Source organism: Urocitellus parryii, chromosome 13 (genome assembly GCF_045843805.1).
Source record: "Urocitellus parryii isolate mUroPar1 chromosome 13, mUroPar1.hap1, whole genome shotgun sequence".
In the NCBI taxonomy this organism is placed as follows: Eukaryota; Metazoa; Chordata; class Mammalia; order Rodentia; family Sciuridae; genus Urocitellus; species Urocitellus parryii.
Genome location: NC_135543.1, coordinates 20,209,828 through 20,229,762, shown reverse-complemented (window position 1 = coordinate 20,229,762; position 19,935 = coordinate 20,209,828). Strand labels below are relative to the sequence as shown.

At 34.8% G+C, this 19,935-nt stretch overlaps 1 protein-coding gene across 4 annotated transcripts; it reads left to right on the top strand.

Annotated features, from left to right (window-relative positions):
* The first annotated feature begins 1,821 nt into the window (after positions 1–1,821).
* Positions 1,822–18,872, top strand: C13H18orf54 (chromosome 13 C18orf54 homolog). Of its 4 annotated transcripts, none has more exons than XM_026409960.2 (9): positions 1,822–1,946; positions 2,513–2,582; positions 4,461–4,789; positions 5,801–6,586; positions 6,901–7,051; positions 8,893–8,995; positions 13,397–13,525; positions 15,047–15,117; positions 17,196–18,872. In XM_026409960.2, the coding sequence occupies exons 3-9, from the start codon at positions 4,507–4,509 to the stop codon at positions 17,266–17,268; spliced, it is 1,596 nt and encodes a 531-aa protein (XP_026265745.1). In that variant the 5' UTR covers positions 1,822–1,946; positions 2,513–2,582; positions 4,461–4,506; the 3' UTR covers positions 17,269–18,872. The 4 variants fall into 4 exon arrangements, with proteins under 4 accessions (XP_026265745.1, XP_077648487.1, XP_026265746.1 ...); XM_077792361.1 differs by having other exon boundaries at positions 1,822–1,981; positions 13,397–13,519; XM_026409961.2 differs by having other exon boundaries at positions 1,822–1,981.
* Positions 18,873–19,935: the final 1,063 nt, after the last annotated feature.

Below are 19,935 nucleotides of genomic sequence, written 5' to 3'. Positions count from 1 at the left end.
CAAAACGCTGCCTCCTTGAGCACATTAATAAACCATCTTAAGAGTTTAATTATCATGTTAAACCTCTTCGAAAACTCCTTATGTTGGATCATAAATTTATTTTCTTGTTTAGTTCTCCAGCAAGGCACAACAGGTAGATACCTTTTTTTATATTAGAAAAGCTTTACTAAACCATTATAACCCCTCTTTACTTCTAGTAGATCCTTGTTTCTTTACCTTTCCTAACAAATCTAGTCCAGAATTTTAGCAGTCATTGGGACTCTTCTCCAAATCCTCATAGAAACCTCCATATCTGTTAACCTGGAAGGAAACAAAGTGAAAGAGAATTACTTTGATCCATGAATTAGGTCAATATATTTGATAATTTCCTTCAAATAATCTCAGTGTCCTTCATTTATACTTTGTGTGTTTGTTAGGAAATTTTGCTCTATATGACCCAAGATAGAAGAAAAAGTTAGTACAAGACACTTTAAAGATACTGTTTATGAAGAGCCTTTAGAAACTAAAAAAAAAAACACAAAAAACAGATTATAAAATATTTAGTAGAATGTAGATTTTTTTCTGAATAGATTTTAATTAAAATTATGAAAGTAACTGTGGCATAAACTTTTTTCTCCCCTAACTCATCACCAATGAAATCTCCTCTTTAAGCCCAGTTTGGTCATTTGTCCTAATTTTTTAAGCTCATGCCATTAATTGTCCTTGGCTGATCCCTGACCTGGGCTTTTCCTAACATATAATTATTTTCTATCAGCGACTTACTTGACATTGATTGATCTAAAAATTTCAGATTATCACTAGCTATAAACTCCTGCAGAGACTGTCTTATTGTTTTCTTATCAATAACTCTTATCAATAACAATTTAATCTTAATTAAATTGAGTTTAATCGAACCACTAAACTGAATTTTGTAGCTTCTGGACTTTTATTTGCTAAAAGAAATGGGAAGGCAAAGTTTAGCAGGTGAGAGGGGCTAAGGTCTCGGGACGCCTCAGCCTGGGGAAAGCAGAAACAGCCAACCAGACTTCAGTGGTGTTACCTGGTGACATACTGGATGAGCTGGAAAGCGTTCAGACGGATTGTTAGACAAGGACGTCTTCACCCATAGGGTCAGTGGAAAATAAACATAAACCAACATTGAGATGGCATCTTTTCCTGACACACCAGTTGGATGAACTGGATTCCTGGCGCCTCACATCCTGTCCCACCGTGTAGGTAGGCGCACACGTGCTGGTTTGGGGTCTTTACATCTGTCTGTATGAACTCCCTGTTTCTGGGCTGCCTGACTGGGCCCCCAATCCGTGGTGGTCACTGCCATTCTTCCCTGGGAATCAAGGTCCCCAAGGGGTTTGTTAAACCCCATCCCAGGCCCAGCTGCCTTCTGCAATCCTGCATCTGCTCTGGGTACCAGGAGCTGGCTGCGAGCCCAGGAGGGCCCGCTCCGCCGTGGGACCGGCGACCAAGGACCAGGACGAGGGGCCTGCCTCTCAGCGACAGGAACCCAGGCTGCTAACGCCCCCCAGTCCCCTCCCCACCGTTCGCCTCCCACAGCCCCGCGCCAGGGTCGGCCTAGGGGCCGCGCAGAGTGGCTGAAAAACGGAGGCGACTGAGGCGAGGACGGCGGCGGGGGCGTGGGGCGTGGGGCGCTGCGACATGGACCGAGTCCAGAACCGCCCCCTCCCAACCCAGGGAGCAGACCCGGCAGAACTCCGCGTTCCGCGACCTAACGCCCCGAGCACCCCCGCCCCGGGCCCCCGCCCGCGCCCGAGCGCCGCGCACGCGCACCGCAGGCCCGCGCCATGTTGGGTCGGTTTGAAGGCGAGCGCGGGCGTGGCGGGCGCTGTGACGGCGGCGGAGGCTGCGGGCTGGGGCGCCTGAGGTGATGCTTTGTCGCGTCTCCTGCCTTCCGTAGCCGGTCTGGGCTTTCAGCGGAGACTGGTGGAAACGTGCGTTTTTTGAACTTCTTTTGGGTCCTTCGTGGGTGAGTTAGGTGGGGGAGAAGGGCGTCTTTTGGAGCGGCGCCCCCTCCTCGGACAGCCCGAGGGAAAGGCTAACGGGCGGGCGCCCGCCGGGAAGAGGGAGAGGCCTCGGGAGGGCGGGCGCGCGTGGGGACGTGGGGGAACGCCAGCGGGCGTGGCCGGCGGGAGAGGGTCCCGGGCGCCGCCGAGTGGGCAAGGGGCCCGGGCTGGCGCTTTCTGGGTGGTCGCCCCGGAATGCCAGCCGCGGCGCCCTGCTTTCAAGGTTTCGGAGTGAAAAGCCACTGAAGCCGGGGGCCGAGGACCCCCGGGCCGGGGTGTTGGAGAAATCGGGCGGAAAGTTGAGCCCCGTCGCGCGCCGAATGCGCGGATGCGGGTCCCCGAGGTGACGCCGGCTGCCCGGGCTTTCCACGCCCCGTCTTCCTGCTGCAGAGTTGAGCTGCGTTCGCCTCCGGAGCTTCGGAACTGGGAGCCGCTTCTGGGCTTCTTAACTGGGAACATTCTCTGTTTTGCATCAGGTTTTTTTTGCTCTTAAGTCTCGACGTTCCCTTGAGCATGATGGACTTGCTTTGGGATATTCGAACTGAAGTGATTATGGAGGAAACGGTAAGACGCTCGGGCTTGGCTTCAAGTGCGTGAGATTCCAAATGATCCCGCGGTTGACGTGGGGAGCAGGGGGTGGGGATCTGGGTAGTTGAGGTCTGTTGCTCATTGGTGGAAGCAGCGTGGCGGATGCAGAGGAATTTATTCAAAGACCCTACTTTTGCATAGGTCTGAAAACTTTCCATAAAATAGAAATTAAATTGTGGATTCTCTTGTCGTCACGCTTGTGAATTAAAATGACATGGTGAATGTCATCACCCACTTACGAAGAACCATAACCCAATTAGTTAAGGTTTTGTAAAATAAAATCAATCATAACCTGTTATATGTTCAGATAAGGCGGGGGGGACTGTCAGTTAAACTTAGGGAAGTAAATTTTCTTGAGTGCATTTAAGCCATTCTGTGGAGATCTCCCTATATCATGACATTTCAAGGATATGGAAGAGGCTAAATAGTCGTTTTCTTATGTTCTGTTGTCCGAACACTGTCAGAATTCTGGAAAGGCATGCTCTGAGACTGTGGACAGGAGGTGTTATTATAATCTCTTTGATTAAAACTTTCTATAATTTAAAGGCAAATTTGACAGTTGCTAAGATTACATTAAAAAGCTTTGTGACTTAAATATTTCCAAAATTATAGCCAAAAATCAAGCATACTGACTACAACATCATATCATGTTAAGTGTTAGACATTAATTCTTCTTTTTTATTATAGAAAATTCTTTACTTCTCAACAAATGTCATATCATGTTCTGAGTTAGTGCCTGTTCATTGTTTTTTTCTTGGGTTTTTAAATATAGTTCCTATTATTCCTGTAATAAGTTGTTTTAGTTTTAGTAATAAAAAAACTCCATCAAGATGAATACATTAAGTTAATTTCACATGATCTAAACTTATTTTGAAAGATGAGCTGAATCTGGTCAACATAAAAATTGAAAATAGGATGGTATTAAAAAAATAATGTTATTTTAGCTGGGTGTGGAAGCTGAGGTAAGACAGTATTGCAAGCTTGAAGGCATCCTGGATAAATTAGGGAGACCCTCTCTCTCCAAAAAACAAAAAAAAAACAAAAAAAAACTGAATGGTGTGGCTCAATGGTAGTGTGCTTATCTAGTGTGCAAGTGTGCATGAGTTTGATCCCCAGTTCTGTCAAAAAAAGGTTATTTTAGGAAAAGTTCAGATTGTTAGTTCATTCTGAAGTAAGACTTATAGTTTATTTATATTTTGTGTTCATTAGTCTTTTTTTGGGAAAATGAAGTTTCATCTTGGCATTTACAATATTGAAAGTAGATGTTTTTCTTTTTGCTTCCAATGGTTAATGACTTTAAAAATGTGTTGGAAGTTGGTAGGTACAGTTGTATGTGTCTGTAGTCTCCTCTGTTCAGAAGACTGAGACAGGAAGACCTCTTGGGCTCAAGAATTCAAGGCCAGTCTGGGCAACAAATTTCTTTTTTCCTTTTCATTGAGTACCTACTATTTGCAGTGAATGGTTGTAAGCTTATGATTTATTGTATATAAGGGAATGTTAGGTTTGTGATGTCATAGAATATGTCACCATTAGCAAACAGACTTTCATCAGTGGTTTTTAGGACTTTAAATGTGAGTATTCTTTCATTGACACTTCTCATGTATATTCTCAGACAACTTTTTTATGCATACTTCCAGGCACATAGTAGCTGCTTAATAAGTGTTTTCTACATCATTGATGAAAGAATTTGTAAAATACCAGGAAACCTACAATGCCTGAAAAGGAGTTTCTATTATAAATAACTGATTTTATTTCTTAAAGAAAAATTTAAAGTTAGTGTATTTAGTAATTTTCTCTGTATATCATGATTATTCCTTTTAATTGGTGCCTTCACTGTTTGTTTTCATGTTACAGTTGTCTTTAAGGAAAATGGATAAAAGTAACCCATGTTGAGGAAGCCATGGCAAAATCAAACACAAAGCACAGAGTTTGTTCTCAGGAATCTTCAGTCTCTTCCCTTCTGGCAAGCTGCAATCTGAATGGTGGTAATTCTTCCAACTCTGATGGCCCTTTTCACTATAAGGATAAACTGTACAGTTCTGCTTCTCAGGCTTTGCAGGCCTACATTGATGATTTTGACTTAAGCCAAATATACTCTGATACAAGCACTGGAAAAATTAGCAGTGATAAGAGTTCTGCGAATGTGCCTCAATTCTCCAAATATATTTATAAACCAAACAATGGTATGCTTTTATTTGTTTTGTCTAATAATTTGAAGCATTTCAGAGATTGACTGTAGTCTTATAAAGTTAAACTTTTTTTGTTATGTCAGAATAAAAATAACCTATAGTAAAAAAATCTGAATATTTTTGTGAAATGCTTGCATAATTCTCTGGGTCTCAGAAATTTTCAGCTTAAAAATTCCTCTTTGACCTTGCAAGGGAGGTTGATGAGTCTAAGAAGAGCAGGTAGCTCCTAACTTAAGTCATTTTACTATCTTATAATGGATAGAGTAGTAGTGTGCTTTTTGGCTTTCATTAACTAGCTTAATGACCTTAAAGTGCACCCTTTCTAAGTTTATACTTGCTCAATTTCAATTGATAAGATAGATGTGTATTAGTCTTTCTGATCTATATCTTATGGAACAATAATGTTCAAAAGATAAAGAGTTTTCTTGATAAAACTTCCAGGAAGACAAGTTAAGATAATGCAGTTGCTGATAAACCAGTTAGCACTATATTGAGCGCTTACAGAATAGGCCTAGAATAGAAAAAGTTTGCATTAAATTCTCAGTTATGAACAATATTTTTCAGAAGAATAGAATTAGAACACCTGTCTTCTGTGTTGTAACCATGCCTTTGCAGGGTAAGAGAGAACAAAAATTAATTTTTCCACCTAGTTGAACTGCATATTTTTCTATGTTACAGCCAATATTGAATGAACCATGTTGATTTGATTGTATTAATTCATTGGGTATGTCTAGATGAAAAAAATTGAAAAAATCCTAAAGTAAAAAACATGGGGAAATTTAGGTGATTGGAGAAAAATGTGTAGAAATTAAACATTGAAGAGATGTGAGAAAGCAAGCATGTTCTGTTTTCTTAACCTGTATCTTTTATACATTCAATTAAAACTTTAGTGAGGATAATGAGGTGACAAAAACAATTCTCAGTTCCTTAATTCTCATTTACTGTTGAATGTTACTAAGTATAGATGATAAAGGAAGATAAATTGAACTATGTTTTATTTTTCAGCTTTTGAAAATCTTGATCACAAAAAGCACTCAAACTCCTTATCATATAGAAGAGAGATTGTTAATGACATAGATTCCATTAGCCTAACAACTGATGATCTGTTAAGACTTCCAGCAGATGGATTATTTTCTTTCACTGATGTTGGACCAGTAAAACTATGCAAGAAAAACAAGAAATGCACTGGAAGACTGGGTTCCTCGGCCATTAAAAAGCATCTGAATTTTCAAGATTCCTGCACTTCCATGGGCAAGGATAACTTAGTTACACGTGTTGTAGACACAAATATAAATGGAAAGCAATGTAGTAAACTAAAAAGCCCAAAACTTATGAATAGGACCAATAAATGTATTTTTGAATCATCTTTATCTTTTCCCAAGAAATCATCATTGAAAGAGAGTTCACAACACAGTCTTGAAAAGAATTATCCAAGATGGCTCACTAGCCAGAAATCTGACCTCAATGTTTCAGGGATAAGTAGTTTACCTGATTTCAAATACCCAGTCTGGCTCCACAATCAAGACTTGCTACCTGATGCAAGTAGTCAAAAGGTTTATAAAGTATTTAAAGAAGACCATTCTTCCCCTAGACATAGTTATCAGGCACAAAGAACTTCTCGGCTTACGAATAAGTTAGATTGTTGTGAATATTCTTTTGAGCCCTCAAATTTTTCAAATTACTTGAGTGATGATAAAGGATTAGTTAATGAATACAGATGTGATTCTGAACATAGCCAATGTCAGTATGAGAATCCACTTCTCTCAGGACAATCCAAAAAGCCATTCAGTGGTAATATTTTGTTTTTAGTTTTTTGTTTTTGATTTTTTAAACAAAAGGAAGAACTGAAAATTTGGACTAATATCTAGGATCTTTTATGTTTTATTTTTGCTGTAATGATATGTGTTTTTAGAATGCTTATAACCTTAATTTAATGTAGATTCTTTAGGTTTATTTTTTTCCTCCCCTTTTTTCTTTGCTTGAAGTGTTACATTTGGTATAATTTGCTGTTAATGTCTTAATTTTCTTAAATCTTGTTGCCTTTGTGAGATTTTGTAGTGCTTTCCAATTGTTTTTGAAGAATTAATATAATATTTTTAAATTAGGTGACAAAATTGAACTGCTTATCCTGAAGGCCAAGAAAAATCTGGATCAGTGTACTGAAGAGTTACCAAAGTCTGTGGAAAAGGATGACAGTCCTTGTTCATTAGATAAACTTGAAGCTGAAAGATCATGGGAAAATATTCCTGTTACTTTGTAAGTGACAGTGGAAAAGCTGTTGAGTTTCCCAAATGAAAAATGCTGTGTGAACATCAGATTTATTTTTTAAATAACTTAATGGTAATTAATAATAACATTGTAATTCCTAGAATGCATCCTTCAGTGTTGGTTACTTTAAATTGCAGTGTTCATTGTTACCACAAGATGGTGTAATGCTTCATGCCCATAGGTACATTATGTAATTTCTATCTTTGTTACATATTCATTTTGTTTCACTGTTAAATATTGGTATATGTCAGTATGAGGGATTAGAACCTATATTTGTAGATAAAACAAATCTGTTTCAGATTGACAAATTATTATCAACCTGACATTAGGCTGAAACAAAATAGAACGTGAAGCAACTAAAGGTAGCATTCTTAAAGGAAGAATAGAATCATAACAGTTAATTGTTTTAATTGTTTTTTAAACAACTTTTTATTATGAAAAATTTCAAACAAATACAAAAGTAGAGGAATAGCATAATTAATTCTGCATTAATAATCACATCATCTTCAGTGATTGGGTGTGAAAATGTCTTTTTACAACAGTTGGTTGATGGATATATAAACTTTATTGGTAAACAATAAGGGAAAAGACTACTTAAAGTGAAAAAAAACTCATGGTAAATTAGGAATTGAATATGCCAATAAAGAAGTGCTTTTTATAAAGAAATAATGTTAGCAAGTGACATTTAAATTATATAAAAAGATTCTTAGATCTCTGAGTTCTTGAGAGTTACATTCTTTTTAGTGGCATATGAGTAACAAATGGAATGAATAGAGCGCTGAGAGTGCTCTTTCCTCTATTACTTAATCATTAAGAAAGAAATGAGTATTTATAGTAAATGTACCAGCTTCATAGAGAGTTAACACAGTGATTTTTGCATTACCTTTAAGTAGCAACAAATGTAGAAACTGAAGTTCAGACAAATTACCTAAGATCATATTATGAAATGGGATTGGGACTGTGCTCAGGAATTTTAATTTAGAAAGTAATCCTTTTCCTAGTATAATGTATAATCTATCCACATGTTAAAAACCAGTTCTGGAGGGGTGGTCTGTCCTATCACCTTGAAGTGGAAGAACTTCTAACTGCCATTTCAGTAGAAATTTATGGAGTTGTGGGATTTTTTATTATCATTGGGTAAATAGCTTTAAAAATCTTTTTATTTGTTTGTGGTGCTGTGGATTGAACTCAGGGCCTTGCACATGCTAGACAGTGCTCTACTACTGAGTACACTGACCCCCAGTCCTAACAATGTTTAATTGGAAAAATGTACTGCTCAATTTTTTTGGCAGAGGTCGGGGTACCAGGGATTGAACTCAGGGGCACTCTTGAGCCACATCCCCAGCCCTATTTTGTATTTTTTATTTAGAGACAGGGTCTCACTGAGTTGTTTAGCACCTTGCAGTTGCTGAGGCTGGCTTTGAATTTATGATCCTCCTGTCTCAGCCTCCCAAGCCGCTAGGATTACAGGTGTGCACCATTAGCACCCGGCTGTACTGCTCATTTTAAACAGTGAGTTTTTATGACTGTTCTGTGGTTAAGGGCTTATTCATTTAGTTGAGGACTTGTATCTTCAGTTTCTTTTTAAAGTTTTTCTTCAAAGCTTGAAAGGTGAATCAGGAGGACAGGGGGGGATTGGATTGGATTCTAGTATCAATTTAGGGAGAAGATAGAGGAATTACCATCCAACATTGATGTGAGTCATATTCATGATGGTTATTTCTTGGTGACCACTTGCATTTAGATGAAAATCCTTAAAATAATATATTGTATAATTTTTGGAATTTGGGAACTTAATTGCTGTTTTATATCTTTTCAATCCTGTTTAGCAAATCTCCTGTTCCTGTTAATTCTAATGATAGTCCTCGACAAACTTCAAGTGAAAAGTATGCTAAAGAGGTTCTTGAAGACTTTTTAAATAATGATAATCAGGTGAGTGAAATTAAATCTTGTTAACTTATTAAAAGAAGGGTTATGACTAATATATAGTTATTAATTTCTAAGTTCTTAGTGTTTTACAATAAGAATAGCCCAGATTCTCAACACACATCCATAAAACCGTAACTCCTTTCAGAATTATTGGTAATTTTATTTTAATATTCTAAAGTAGAAGGACCTTGGGTTGAAATCTACAGATAGGCTAAATTATTATTATAATGTTTGTTTGTTTCTGGAAAACATGTAAATAGACCATTATACAGGAAATTTTATTTTCTCAGAACAGTAGAATATTGAGGTTTGTGTTTCTAATATACATTTATAAATATTTTAAAATAGAAAATGACAGATCTACATTTTGAAGTAGAAACTAGCTGTTGTGTGACGTATATCTTGAAACTACCTAGAGAAGGAGCCGGGAGCCTAATTGGGAGGCTATTGCAGTCTTTTGGAATTGGAAGAGTAATGACTTTGATTAGAGTGGGCATGTTGGAGGTGGTCACAAATTGTTAGACTTGAGATATATTTTGAAGATAGTCCTGATAGGATGAATACAATATGATTGAGCCAAGCAATTTAGGGGATTGGTGGGGGTGTTTATTTAAAGAAGGAGAACTGGTAGGAGAATAAGTTTGGGAGTTTGTGTTTTTTTTTTAGATTAAGATAGATGAGTGTTAATACTAATCAATGATACCTAGCCCCCTTGCCCACACATACACAACCTCACTACCAGGATCATTTTTGTTTTTTGAAGTTTGCTTTGTTTGAAATTTTAAATGTTTAGAAAGTTGCAAAAATAATATAAAAATTTCTGTTTTCCCTTCTCTCAGAGTCCCATAATATTAACATCTTATATAACCATAGTACAATAATTAGCAGGTCATTGTCTTAGTTACAGAACTCTTCAGTGTGTAGCTTTAACAAGTTTTACTCAATGACCTATTCCAGGTTCCACTCTGGGATCCAACATTACATTTAGTTGTAGTGTTTCCTCAATTGACTTTATTCTGTTGCAGCTCTTTAGTCTTTCCTTGAGACACTTGAAAAGTACTTGTCAGTGTTTTTGTAGATAGTTTGAGTTTGTAGAAGTTTTCTCATGATAAGGATGGAGTTGTGCATTTTTGGCAAGAATACCAATGAAGTAATATTGTGCCTTCTCAGTGCATTATTTTAGATAGTTGATAGTATGTATGTCATTGATAATAATATTGACATGTTAATGCAGTAAAATAATAGTAATATAACAGTATAATGTTCTGTTCATATTGATGGTGTTAAACTTGAGTGCTTGATTAAGGTGGTATTTATTAGCTTTAGTAAAGCTACCATTTCCCATTATAATTAGTATGTATCTTAGGGAAGGTACTTAGAGACTGCAAAGTTATATCCACTAATTTTAATATCATTGGTGAATCTTGTCTTCAACATGTATTAATTGAAATTCTTGTGTAATAATAGTTATGCCTTCTCCCCTATTTGTTTATGAAATTGTTGACATCAGTAGGGACACATATATTTTTTTAATTCTAGTTTTATAATAGAAAATTATTTACATTGTTCAAATTGTTACAGTTTAGGACCATAAGAGTTCCTTGCGCTTAGTTCCTGTGTCCTTTTGACATGCCCCCATTCTTTTTCGAGCTCTTCTCTGAGGAGCTGTGGTTCTTTTTATTAGAAAATGGTATTTAGAAACAAAGAGCTAGGCACTGGATGTGCTTATTGCTATTGGGATGTTATTCATTCTAGACTCAGCAGGCTGATCTAGGTAGGAAGCATGTTTATACCAAACCATATGTTATTACACATCTATGTTTCTATACCTGTATATGTATATATAGATATATATAAAACCAGGAGTTCATACTGATACTTAAGATTTTCAGTTTAATTCTACAAGGTTTGGTTTAGCTTTTCCTTATTTTTATTTTTTATTTTTTTGGTACCAGGGATTGGACTCAAGGGCACTCAGCTACCGAGCCACATCCCCAGCTCTTTTTAAATTTTTTATTCTGAGATAGTCTCACTAGGTTACTTACTAAATTGCTGAGGCTAGTTTTGAACCTACAATCCTCTTGCCTACACTTCCTAAGTCACGGGATTATGGGTATACATCACCCATGCTTTCTTCCTTATTTCTAATTATTTTCTTCCCAACTAACTCCCTTTAGTGTGGTTGTATTTATTTATTATACTGTTGGTAATTTACTATTACATTTTGGGTTTCCCTCATGTTCCATTTAATTTAAATTGTCTGTTTTTTGAATGTGTGAAACATTACTATGGTTCTGAGAGAGATAAACAAAAAGTTGTACCCAGAGACATTGATTACTAGAATCTTATTTGTTTTGTTTTGTTTTTATTTTTTGTTACTGGGGGTTGATCCCAGAGGTGCTTGACCACTGAGCCACATCCTCAGTCCTTTTTTGTATTTGATTTAGAGGCAGGGTCTTGCTGAGTTGCTTAAGGCCTCTCTAAGTTGCTAAGGCTGGTTTGTGATCCACCTGCCTCAACCTCTCGAGCCTCTGGAATTACCAGCATTCACCACTGTGCCCCCTTTGTTACCAGGTTTTAATGATAAATCTCATATATGTATGTATGTATGTGTGTGTGTGTATATATATCACAATACCAACATTTATTAAGCCCAACTGAATCATTACACTCTTGCTTCTTTTTCTTCTTAAAATTTTAAATTTATGTATATTTATAGCAAAAAATATATATAAATTTGCCAGTTTAACCAAACCTTTTTTTGTGTGTCTGGTGCCAGATCCTTGTACATGTTTGGCAAATACTCTGCCCCTGAGCCAAATCCCCACCTGCTTTTAAAATTTCATTTGGAGACAGAATCTTGTTAAATTGCCGGGCCTGGCCTTGAATTTGTGATTCTCCTGCCTCAGCCTTCCTAGTATTAAGGATTATAGGCACAGCTGTACCACTGTGCTAACCTAGTTTGGCCCTTTTTAAGTGTACTACTGAGGCATTTAGTATTTGTACATAGTATAGCCATCACTATCCTTCAAGTCCAGAACTTTTTTCATCTTCCCACATGGGAACTCTGCACCCATTAAACACTAACTCTTCATTTTCTCTCCCCGCACCCTCTGGTAAAAGCAACATTCTACTTTCTGTCACTGAATTTATTACTCTCAGAACCACATATATGAAGTATCATATAATATTTTTCCTATCATGACTGGCTTATTTCATTTGACTTAATGTCTTTAAGATTCATTCATGTTGGAGCATATGACAAAAATTTTCTTTGTTCCTTAGACTGAATAATATTCCATTCTGTGCATGTGCCACATTTATCTATTCATCCACATATAGACACTGGGGTTCTTCAGCTTTTTGCTATTATGCTGCTATGAATATGAGTATGCAGATATCTGCTTAAGTTCTTACCTTTGCTTCTTTTGGATATATACCTAGAAGGCAAATTACAGGATCATAGGGTAATTCTGTGTTTAGTATTTTGAGGAATTATTATGCTGTTTTTCATGGTGGATGTACCATTTATATTCCCATACTCTGTTTCTTATATCCTGTTAATCTAACTGTGGGAGGATCTTTAAAATCTTTTTAGTCATTCTGCTTTCCTTGAATGTCTTACATAAGTCAAACACTTCCTATTTAAGTGAAGTTTAAATATTATGTATACTTGCATAGCCAATGCTGAAATATGTTAAATTACAGATATCTTCAGAAGTTTATTTGCTACTTTGTGTATAGCCTTTAGGACATAGCAACTCATTTAAAATATGAAAAAATATAGACTGTTAAGGCTTTTTAAAAGAAGTTTTAAAATATCCCTTACAAATTATCTTAAGAGAATCCTGTCCATCTTATTTGGCTAAGTTCTGTTGCATTTTTTTGGACACAGGTAAGGTCAATGATAAATGAGATGTGATAGATAGTTCTTTCACCTGAAGAGGTGAAAGGTCAGTATTCTCTTTATGAAAACATACATGTAAGTTTGCAGAGAAAGCTATATTTGGAATTTTAGTCCTAACTCAGCTGATAACTAGTATCATTTACATATCTGAAATGAGCATGCTGGTTTCCCTGCTCTCTGAAGATCTTTTCCATCATAAAAAAATGTAATTTTAAGCCTATGAAATTAATTTGTTTAAATGTAAACATTTACTATTCATTTTGAAAGAGTAGGGATTAAAAAGGATATGCCAAACTTAATCATATTGTCTCCAAATAACTTCATCTGGGGACTGGGAATGAGGAAGTGGTAAGTTACAATTTTGATTTTTTAAAACACTTTAATGTACATTATTTAGATTTTTGTATTAATTTTATTTTAGGGGAAAATAACACAAAATAAAACTCTTATTATTCTCTCACATTTGAATGTTGTACTATTATCTGTTTTAACTGTAGAGCTCTACCCTTTCTGGAGGCAAACATCATGGTCCTGTTGAAGCTTTGAAACAAATGTTATTTAATCTTCAAGCAGTACAAGAAAGTTTTAATCAGAATAGAACTACAGATCCAAAAGAAGAGGTAAAAGTAAGCAAAAACTTGACTTATAAATTGAGATCTGGGCTGCTATTCTATAGGGGATGAATTTTCTTCATAAAGGTATAGTTTTTAAAGTCTGAATTCTAATTCTGCCACTTACTAGCAAGTAGAACATTTGTACATATCATTTCGCCTCCTTAGTTTCAGTTTTAATATTTTTTTAATTGACAAATAAACATTGTGTATATTTTTGGTGTACAACATGATGCTTTAAAATATGTACACACTGTGGAATGGTTAAATTGAGTTAATTGACATATATTACCAACACTTAAAATATACTGCCAATAATTTTAAGTGTGCAGTGCATTATTATTAACTATAGTTACCATGTTGTACAGCAGCTCCCTTGAATATATTTCTCCTAATTAAATTTTGTATTCTTTGACCAACATCTTCCTATCTACCAACTACCAGCCATTGGTAACCACCATTTTACTCTACTTCTGTTAGTTGGACTTTTTGGATTCCACATATAAGTGAGATCATGTAGCATTTATCCTTTTGGACCTGAGGTTGTTGAGAAGTTGAAACAAATGATATAAAGTACTTAATATAGTGCTTTGCAGCTGGTAAATACTCAATAAACGTTAGCTTTGTTTTGGTTGTCATTGTTTTGTTGTTATTAGTCAATAGAGTTTTATGAAATTCAGTTTTAAATTTTTTTTAGTTGTAGATGGACACAATACCTTTATTTTATTTTATTTTTTTAATATTTGTTTTTTAGTTGTTGATGGATCTTTATTTTATTTATTTGTACGTGGTGCTGAGAATCGAACCCAGTGCGTCACGCATGCTAGGCAGACTCACTACCATTGAGCCCCAACCCCAACCCCAATACCTTTATTTTATTTGTTTATTTTTGTGTGGTGCAGAGGATCGAATCCCATGTCTTTACCATTGCGTTACAACCCCAGCCCTGAAATTCAGTTTTTAATGAGTGGATCAGCTCTTGAGAACTACTACAACCTATTCATTTGAATTATATTTTAAAATTTTTCTCCCAGCATTCTAATACTCATATTAACATACAGAGTGTAACCCTGCTTCTTTCCCTTCCCCTTTTAAGCATCATTGAGATACCACCTTATTCAGTGAAGTTGTAATTTGAGGCAAAGATTTAATTTTTAATGGATGTAGAATTTTTTCTTTTTAAATATTTGTTTAGATATTGGTGGGCCTTTATTTTGTTCATTTATTTGTATGCAGTACTGAGAATTGAACCCAATGCCTCACACATGCTAGGCAAGTGCTTTACCACTGAACAGCAACCCTAGCTCCTGGATGTATAATTTTTAATGTATAATTGAAAGATGAATCTAAGTGGTAGTTGTATTTTTAAAATAAAGGAAAAATAAAAACATTTAATGCTCTCTTAACTTGATGGTAAAATTAATTCTTGAAAATGGAGAAAATATATTTTTCATGTTTTTAATCATATTTTAATAGCATTTAATTTTGAAATTTAAAAAAAATATTTTTTTTTTGCTTTTTGGTGTTTAATAATAGATTTCAGAGGATGATTTCTCTAAATTACAATTGAAGGAAAGTATGATTCCTATTACTAGGTCTCTTCAAAAGTAAGTATTCTTTACTAATATGGATACAAATTCAACTTAATCGACAGTCCTTTGACCAAAATTAGGATGGAATTAAGTAGTTTCAAAAATAGATGCATAGTAGGCATATTTAAGCTTCTTAGAAAAACATTTTCTGTTAAATCTGTTATTTCCTGTTTAAAATGTTCTAAGGACCTAATGAGATATCCTTAGACACTTAAAATATAACAGATATGAACAGCTCACTTTCTCTTTTAATTTCTGAGTAATAGCAATAATTTGAGATAGTATGTGTGGATATCCTATAATAATAACTTGTGAAATGAATTTTTATATAGTTTGTTTAGAATACATGTAATAGCAACCAATATATCATTATTTGACATCTAAAATTATATACAAAGTGTATATAAAGTATAATATTTGAATATAAAGATACATCTAAATTTCTTAGTTAAATTCTCTAATATAAAAGTGAAGAATATAAATCTTTTCTATGGTTATGATATTGACAAAAGAGAAAGCTCTTTATGAATTTGGTTGTGTGACCATGAAGTGTCCTCAGAAGATAGAATTGCTGAGTTGAAGTTTAAGAAATAATAAGATTAAAAATTTTTCTCTTGTAACTTATTTCAAAACTTGACTATAAGTGAAGCTAACTAAATGTTTCCTACCTTTTTTTATTTTCAAAATTTGCTTAGGATTCTGTTAAGTAAATAAGTAGTGGAAAAGTATAAACATAAGATGTGAACTTAGGACTCTAATTTAATTATATACATGTTTGGTAGAAATAATGCTTCTTTCTTTGTAGCTTGTCATTGTACTTGAATATGGTGTTTTATACTTAGTAGAAATCAGTGTGTAATGACGGGTACATTTATTGAATATTTGAATGTTCTAAGTGCTATTGAGTATAATTCATTCAATCCTTAAGACCCTATGAGGAAAGTACTATTTTTGTCTTCATAATATAGATCACGTAATTGTTATAGAGTATTAATAAATAAACTTGCCTCAAGGTTGCAAAGCTAGTAAGAAGTAGCATTGGGACTCAGAGTAGGCAGTCTGGATTGAAAACCTATTTCTAACACTAATGATAGCATAAATTGTTCATGGAGAATAGGACCTTAGCTGATCATCTAGGATGAAGACATCATTCTGCTTTAAATTTTGAAGTGAATGATTTCAAGCTTTTCATTGCTGTTAAAAATATTGATATTGTACTTGTGTTGCAGACCCAAGTGTGTTTTCTGAGATAAAGTACGTATCTTAAGAGATCTTTTTCTTGGTTAAAAATAAACACTGGGCTGTAAGTCACCATAAAAACTGATACTGATCTGTATGTGCTTTTACAGTGTGCTACCTACAAAATTCTACTTTTAAGGAGAACAAAATTCATGTTTTGTTAGATTGCATTTAGTTGTTGATTTTGTTGGGATAACAGGAGCAATCTTAAATTTGAAAAGTTTTGACAGTAAAGAATTTGAACTGTTAGGAAGTAAATTCAGATGTTCAAAAGTGTGTCAGTATATTTTTCATTGTTTTTAGTCTGTAAATTGACTTTTTAAGGGTAATTAAAAATTAAATTCAATTCCAGAATTATTCTTTCTAGGTTGCAAAGTATTCTGGTTAGGTATATGGTCATCTTTTGCATGTTTTATGGTTAGGATAATACTACACTATTCACTCATATTGGAGAAGTCATTGATTTTCCTCCTACTCAATAAAAATGTGTTTTATTCACAACTGTAACTGACCTTAAAAGTGCTGTGTCTTGTTAAGTATGATACAAATGATATGTTATTCTTTCTTCTTAGGTTACTTGGCAGATTAACTTAAAAATTGAATGTCAAAAATACAATTTCTAAATAAATGTTTATTGAAGATTAGGAAATTATTTTAATCCTCAAATATTCAGATCTCAAAAGTTTTATAAGGAATAGTTTTCAGTAGTTTGATATTCATATTATTCTCTTGAGTTCATTTTTTCTACTAATTTTGAAGTTAATAAACAATGTAAATCACCCTTTCTTGCTGTCTTCATTGGCTATTCAGTCCTTAATGTTGGTTTATAACGTATTCTATACTTTTTAATGAAGGGCCTTGCACCACTTATCTCGCCTGAGAGACCTGGTTGATGATACCAGTGGGAAACAGTCACCGAAAATGTGAAGAAGAAAATAAAATTGTCACCAAAATAAATAGTCACCACAGAACAAATATGTATTTTTTTTTCCTATTACTTAAGCTGACAAAGTAAATACAAGCCATGCACTATTCTGTCATTGATTCAAGTATATTTCTTGAAGGCTGACCTTGAAAATGTTCATAAATTTGTGACCTATCTTCATTTTGTGCCTAAATAGTAGAATGTGAACTGAAGGACCCACAGTTTATGTTAAAGTGTTACTTGGTCTTTAGACCAGGAAATGTGTAATGTTTAAACATGGATGATTTTAATTCTTGATGTTTTTATCTATGCTTAACCTTCTTCAGTATTCCCTATTTTTTTTTAAAAAAATAAAAATATATCATTCACTTTTAAGCAGCTTAAAGGAATACCAAAATGTTATAGTTTATTTGGAAGTCTGTTACTTTTAAAATTTCAGAAATCAAATATCTCTAAGATATGTTGTATTTTTTTATGGTATCAGTTTAACAGTGGGTTATATAGAGAGCTAAAAGGAATTTTTTATTGTGACATCTAACAACTCATTCAATTAATGCTTTGATTCTATGTGAGATAATCTTTATAATACTTGACAGTTTACAAATCACTTTGCTGGAGACATTTGAACTTTATTATTAGATTATTTTCCAGATTTTAGTCTTCAGGTTAGGTATTAAAAACTGGACTTAGATTCCAGTTGCTTTATGAAATTTGAAACTAAACTTTAAAAGTGTGGAAATCAACTTGTGTATTTTAAAGATATTTTTTAAGAGTTGGGTTTTCTTTAAAGCCTCTATAGTCTTCAGAGTTTGACTCTAGCTAGAACTGAACATAGCTCTTTGATTTTTGTAATTTCTTCCAAGCAGGTGTTATAACTATTTATAATAAACAGGAAGCATTTTTATCAACAATTAAAAATTGTCATAAAGCATGACTAATATAACATATTGAATAGCCTAATGAAATTAAAGAATATCTGTATATATTTTCAATCACTACAAACTAACACTTTACCCAAATGGCAGCATTTTTGCTAAGTAGATTTACTGTCAGGTATTTCTAAGCACATAGTATCAAAGAATTTTTTCCCCAAAATATTGTTTGTATTTAGTACCTTTGTTACAGAACTGAAGTGTCAAACACTAAAGACTAAATCCTGTGGGTTCCCTTCTGCCCGGGAGGTTTTTGTTTTGTTTTGTTTTGTTTTGGTACTGGGATTGAAACAGTCACCGAAAAATGTGAAGAGGAAAATAAAATTGTCACCACAATAAATAGTCACCACAGGACAAATATGTATTTTTTTTTCCTATTGCTTAAGCTGACAAAGTTAATATAAGTCATGTACTATTGTATTTTTGATTCAAGTATATTTTTTAAAAAACTAACCTTGAAAATGTTCACAAATTTTGAGGGGCACTCAGTCACTGAGTCACATCCCCAGCCATTTTTTTTTTTTTTTTTGTATTTATTTAGAGACAGGGTCTCACTGAGTTGCTTAGCACTTTGCTAAGTTGCTGAGGCTGGCTTTGAACTCACAATCTTCCTGCCTCAGCCTCCGGAGCTGCTGGGATTACAGGCGTGTGTCCCTGTGTCAGCTTTTTTTTTTTTTTTTAACTGTATTGCTTTGGTTCAAGAGGCATAGACGAATAAAGTTATTTTGTTTACTTTGTGGAGATATTTTTACCACTGACATTCTATTTTATGATTATGGTCTATTGTGCAGCAAAGAGTTTGCATAACCAAATAGAGAATTACTTTGAAGATTATATTTGGCTAATTTTTTTTTTGAGAGAGAGAGAATTTTTAAAATATTTCTTTTTAGTTTTTGGCGGACACAACATCTTTGTTTGTATGTGGTGGTGAGGATAGAACCCAGGCCGCACACATGCCTGGCAAGCGCGCTACCACTTGAGCCACATCCCCAGCCCTATATTTGACTATTAAAAACGCAGATTTTCAGTGGGTAAACTTCAGGTGGATCTTTGTGGATCAAGTTCCAGGCCTTGTGATACCCACCTTTAGACAAATTCTAAAGAAGGCAGAGATGATAAAGACATCAGGCAATGATTTCCAATTGCATGTTAGGTATATGTAGATCAACATAATATATACCACACCCATAATCTCTTTGGAGATTGTGCTATAATGACTTTGAATAGTGCCAGTTTGGATTGTGCTCCTGTTTGCAAGAATGTAGTTCCAATAATGAACAAGATAAGCCTATTCTAAAATTGTATGTTATAACTAATATTTTAAGAAACTTTTAATACCAGTGGAGCAGTATTTTCACTTTTGTGTTAAATATGGAAAAGTTTTATTCTTTTACCTACAAAAAGGAATTTATAGGCTAGGCATGGTGCCACATGTCTATAATCCCAGTGGCTTTGGGAGGCTGAAGCAAGGGGATTGCAAGTTCAAAGCCAGCCTCAGCAATTTGCGAGGCCCTGAGCAACTTAGTGCTATCCTGTCTCAAAACAAAAAATTAAATAGGCTGCGGAAGTGGGTCAGTGGTTAAAAGAATCCCTGGGTTCAATCCCTGGTACCCCCCCTCTCCCAAAAAAGGAATTTATCAAAATCCATTCTTCTCAAAAGAAACATGTGACTCAACTAAAAAAAAAATCTGAATAATAAATGTTCAGGAAATTCTGTACAGAAATGATTTAGTTACA

Bases quoted from the DNA above. Each gene is read 5' to 3' on its own strand.
- C13H18orf54 (XM_026409960.2), top strand. From the start codon at position 4,507: ATGGCAAAATCAAACACAAAGCACAGAGTTTGTTCTCAGGAATCTTCA. The intron at 13,526-15,046 runs GTAAGCAAAAAC...GTTTAATAATAG, and splicing joins ATCCAAAAGAAGAGGTAAAA to ATTTCAGAGGATGATTTCTC. The intron at 15,118-17,195 runs GTAAGTATTCTT...TTTTTAATGAAG, and splicing joins ATTACTAGGTCTCTTCAAAA to GGCCTTGCACCACTTATCTC.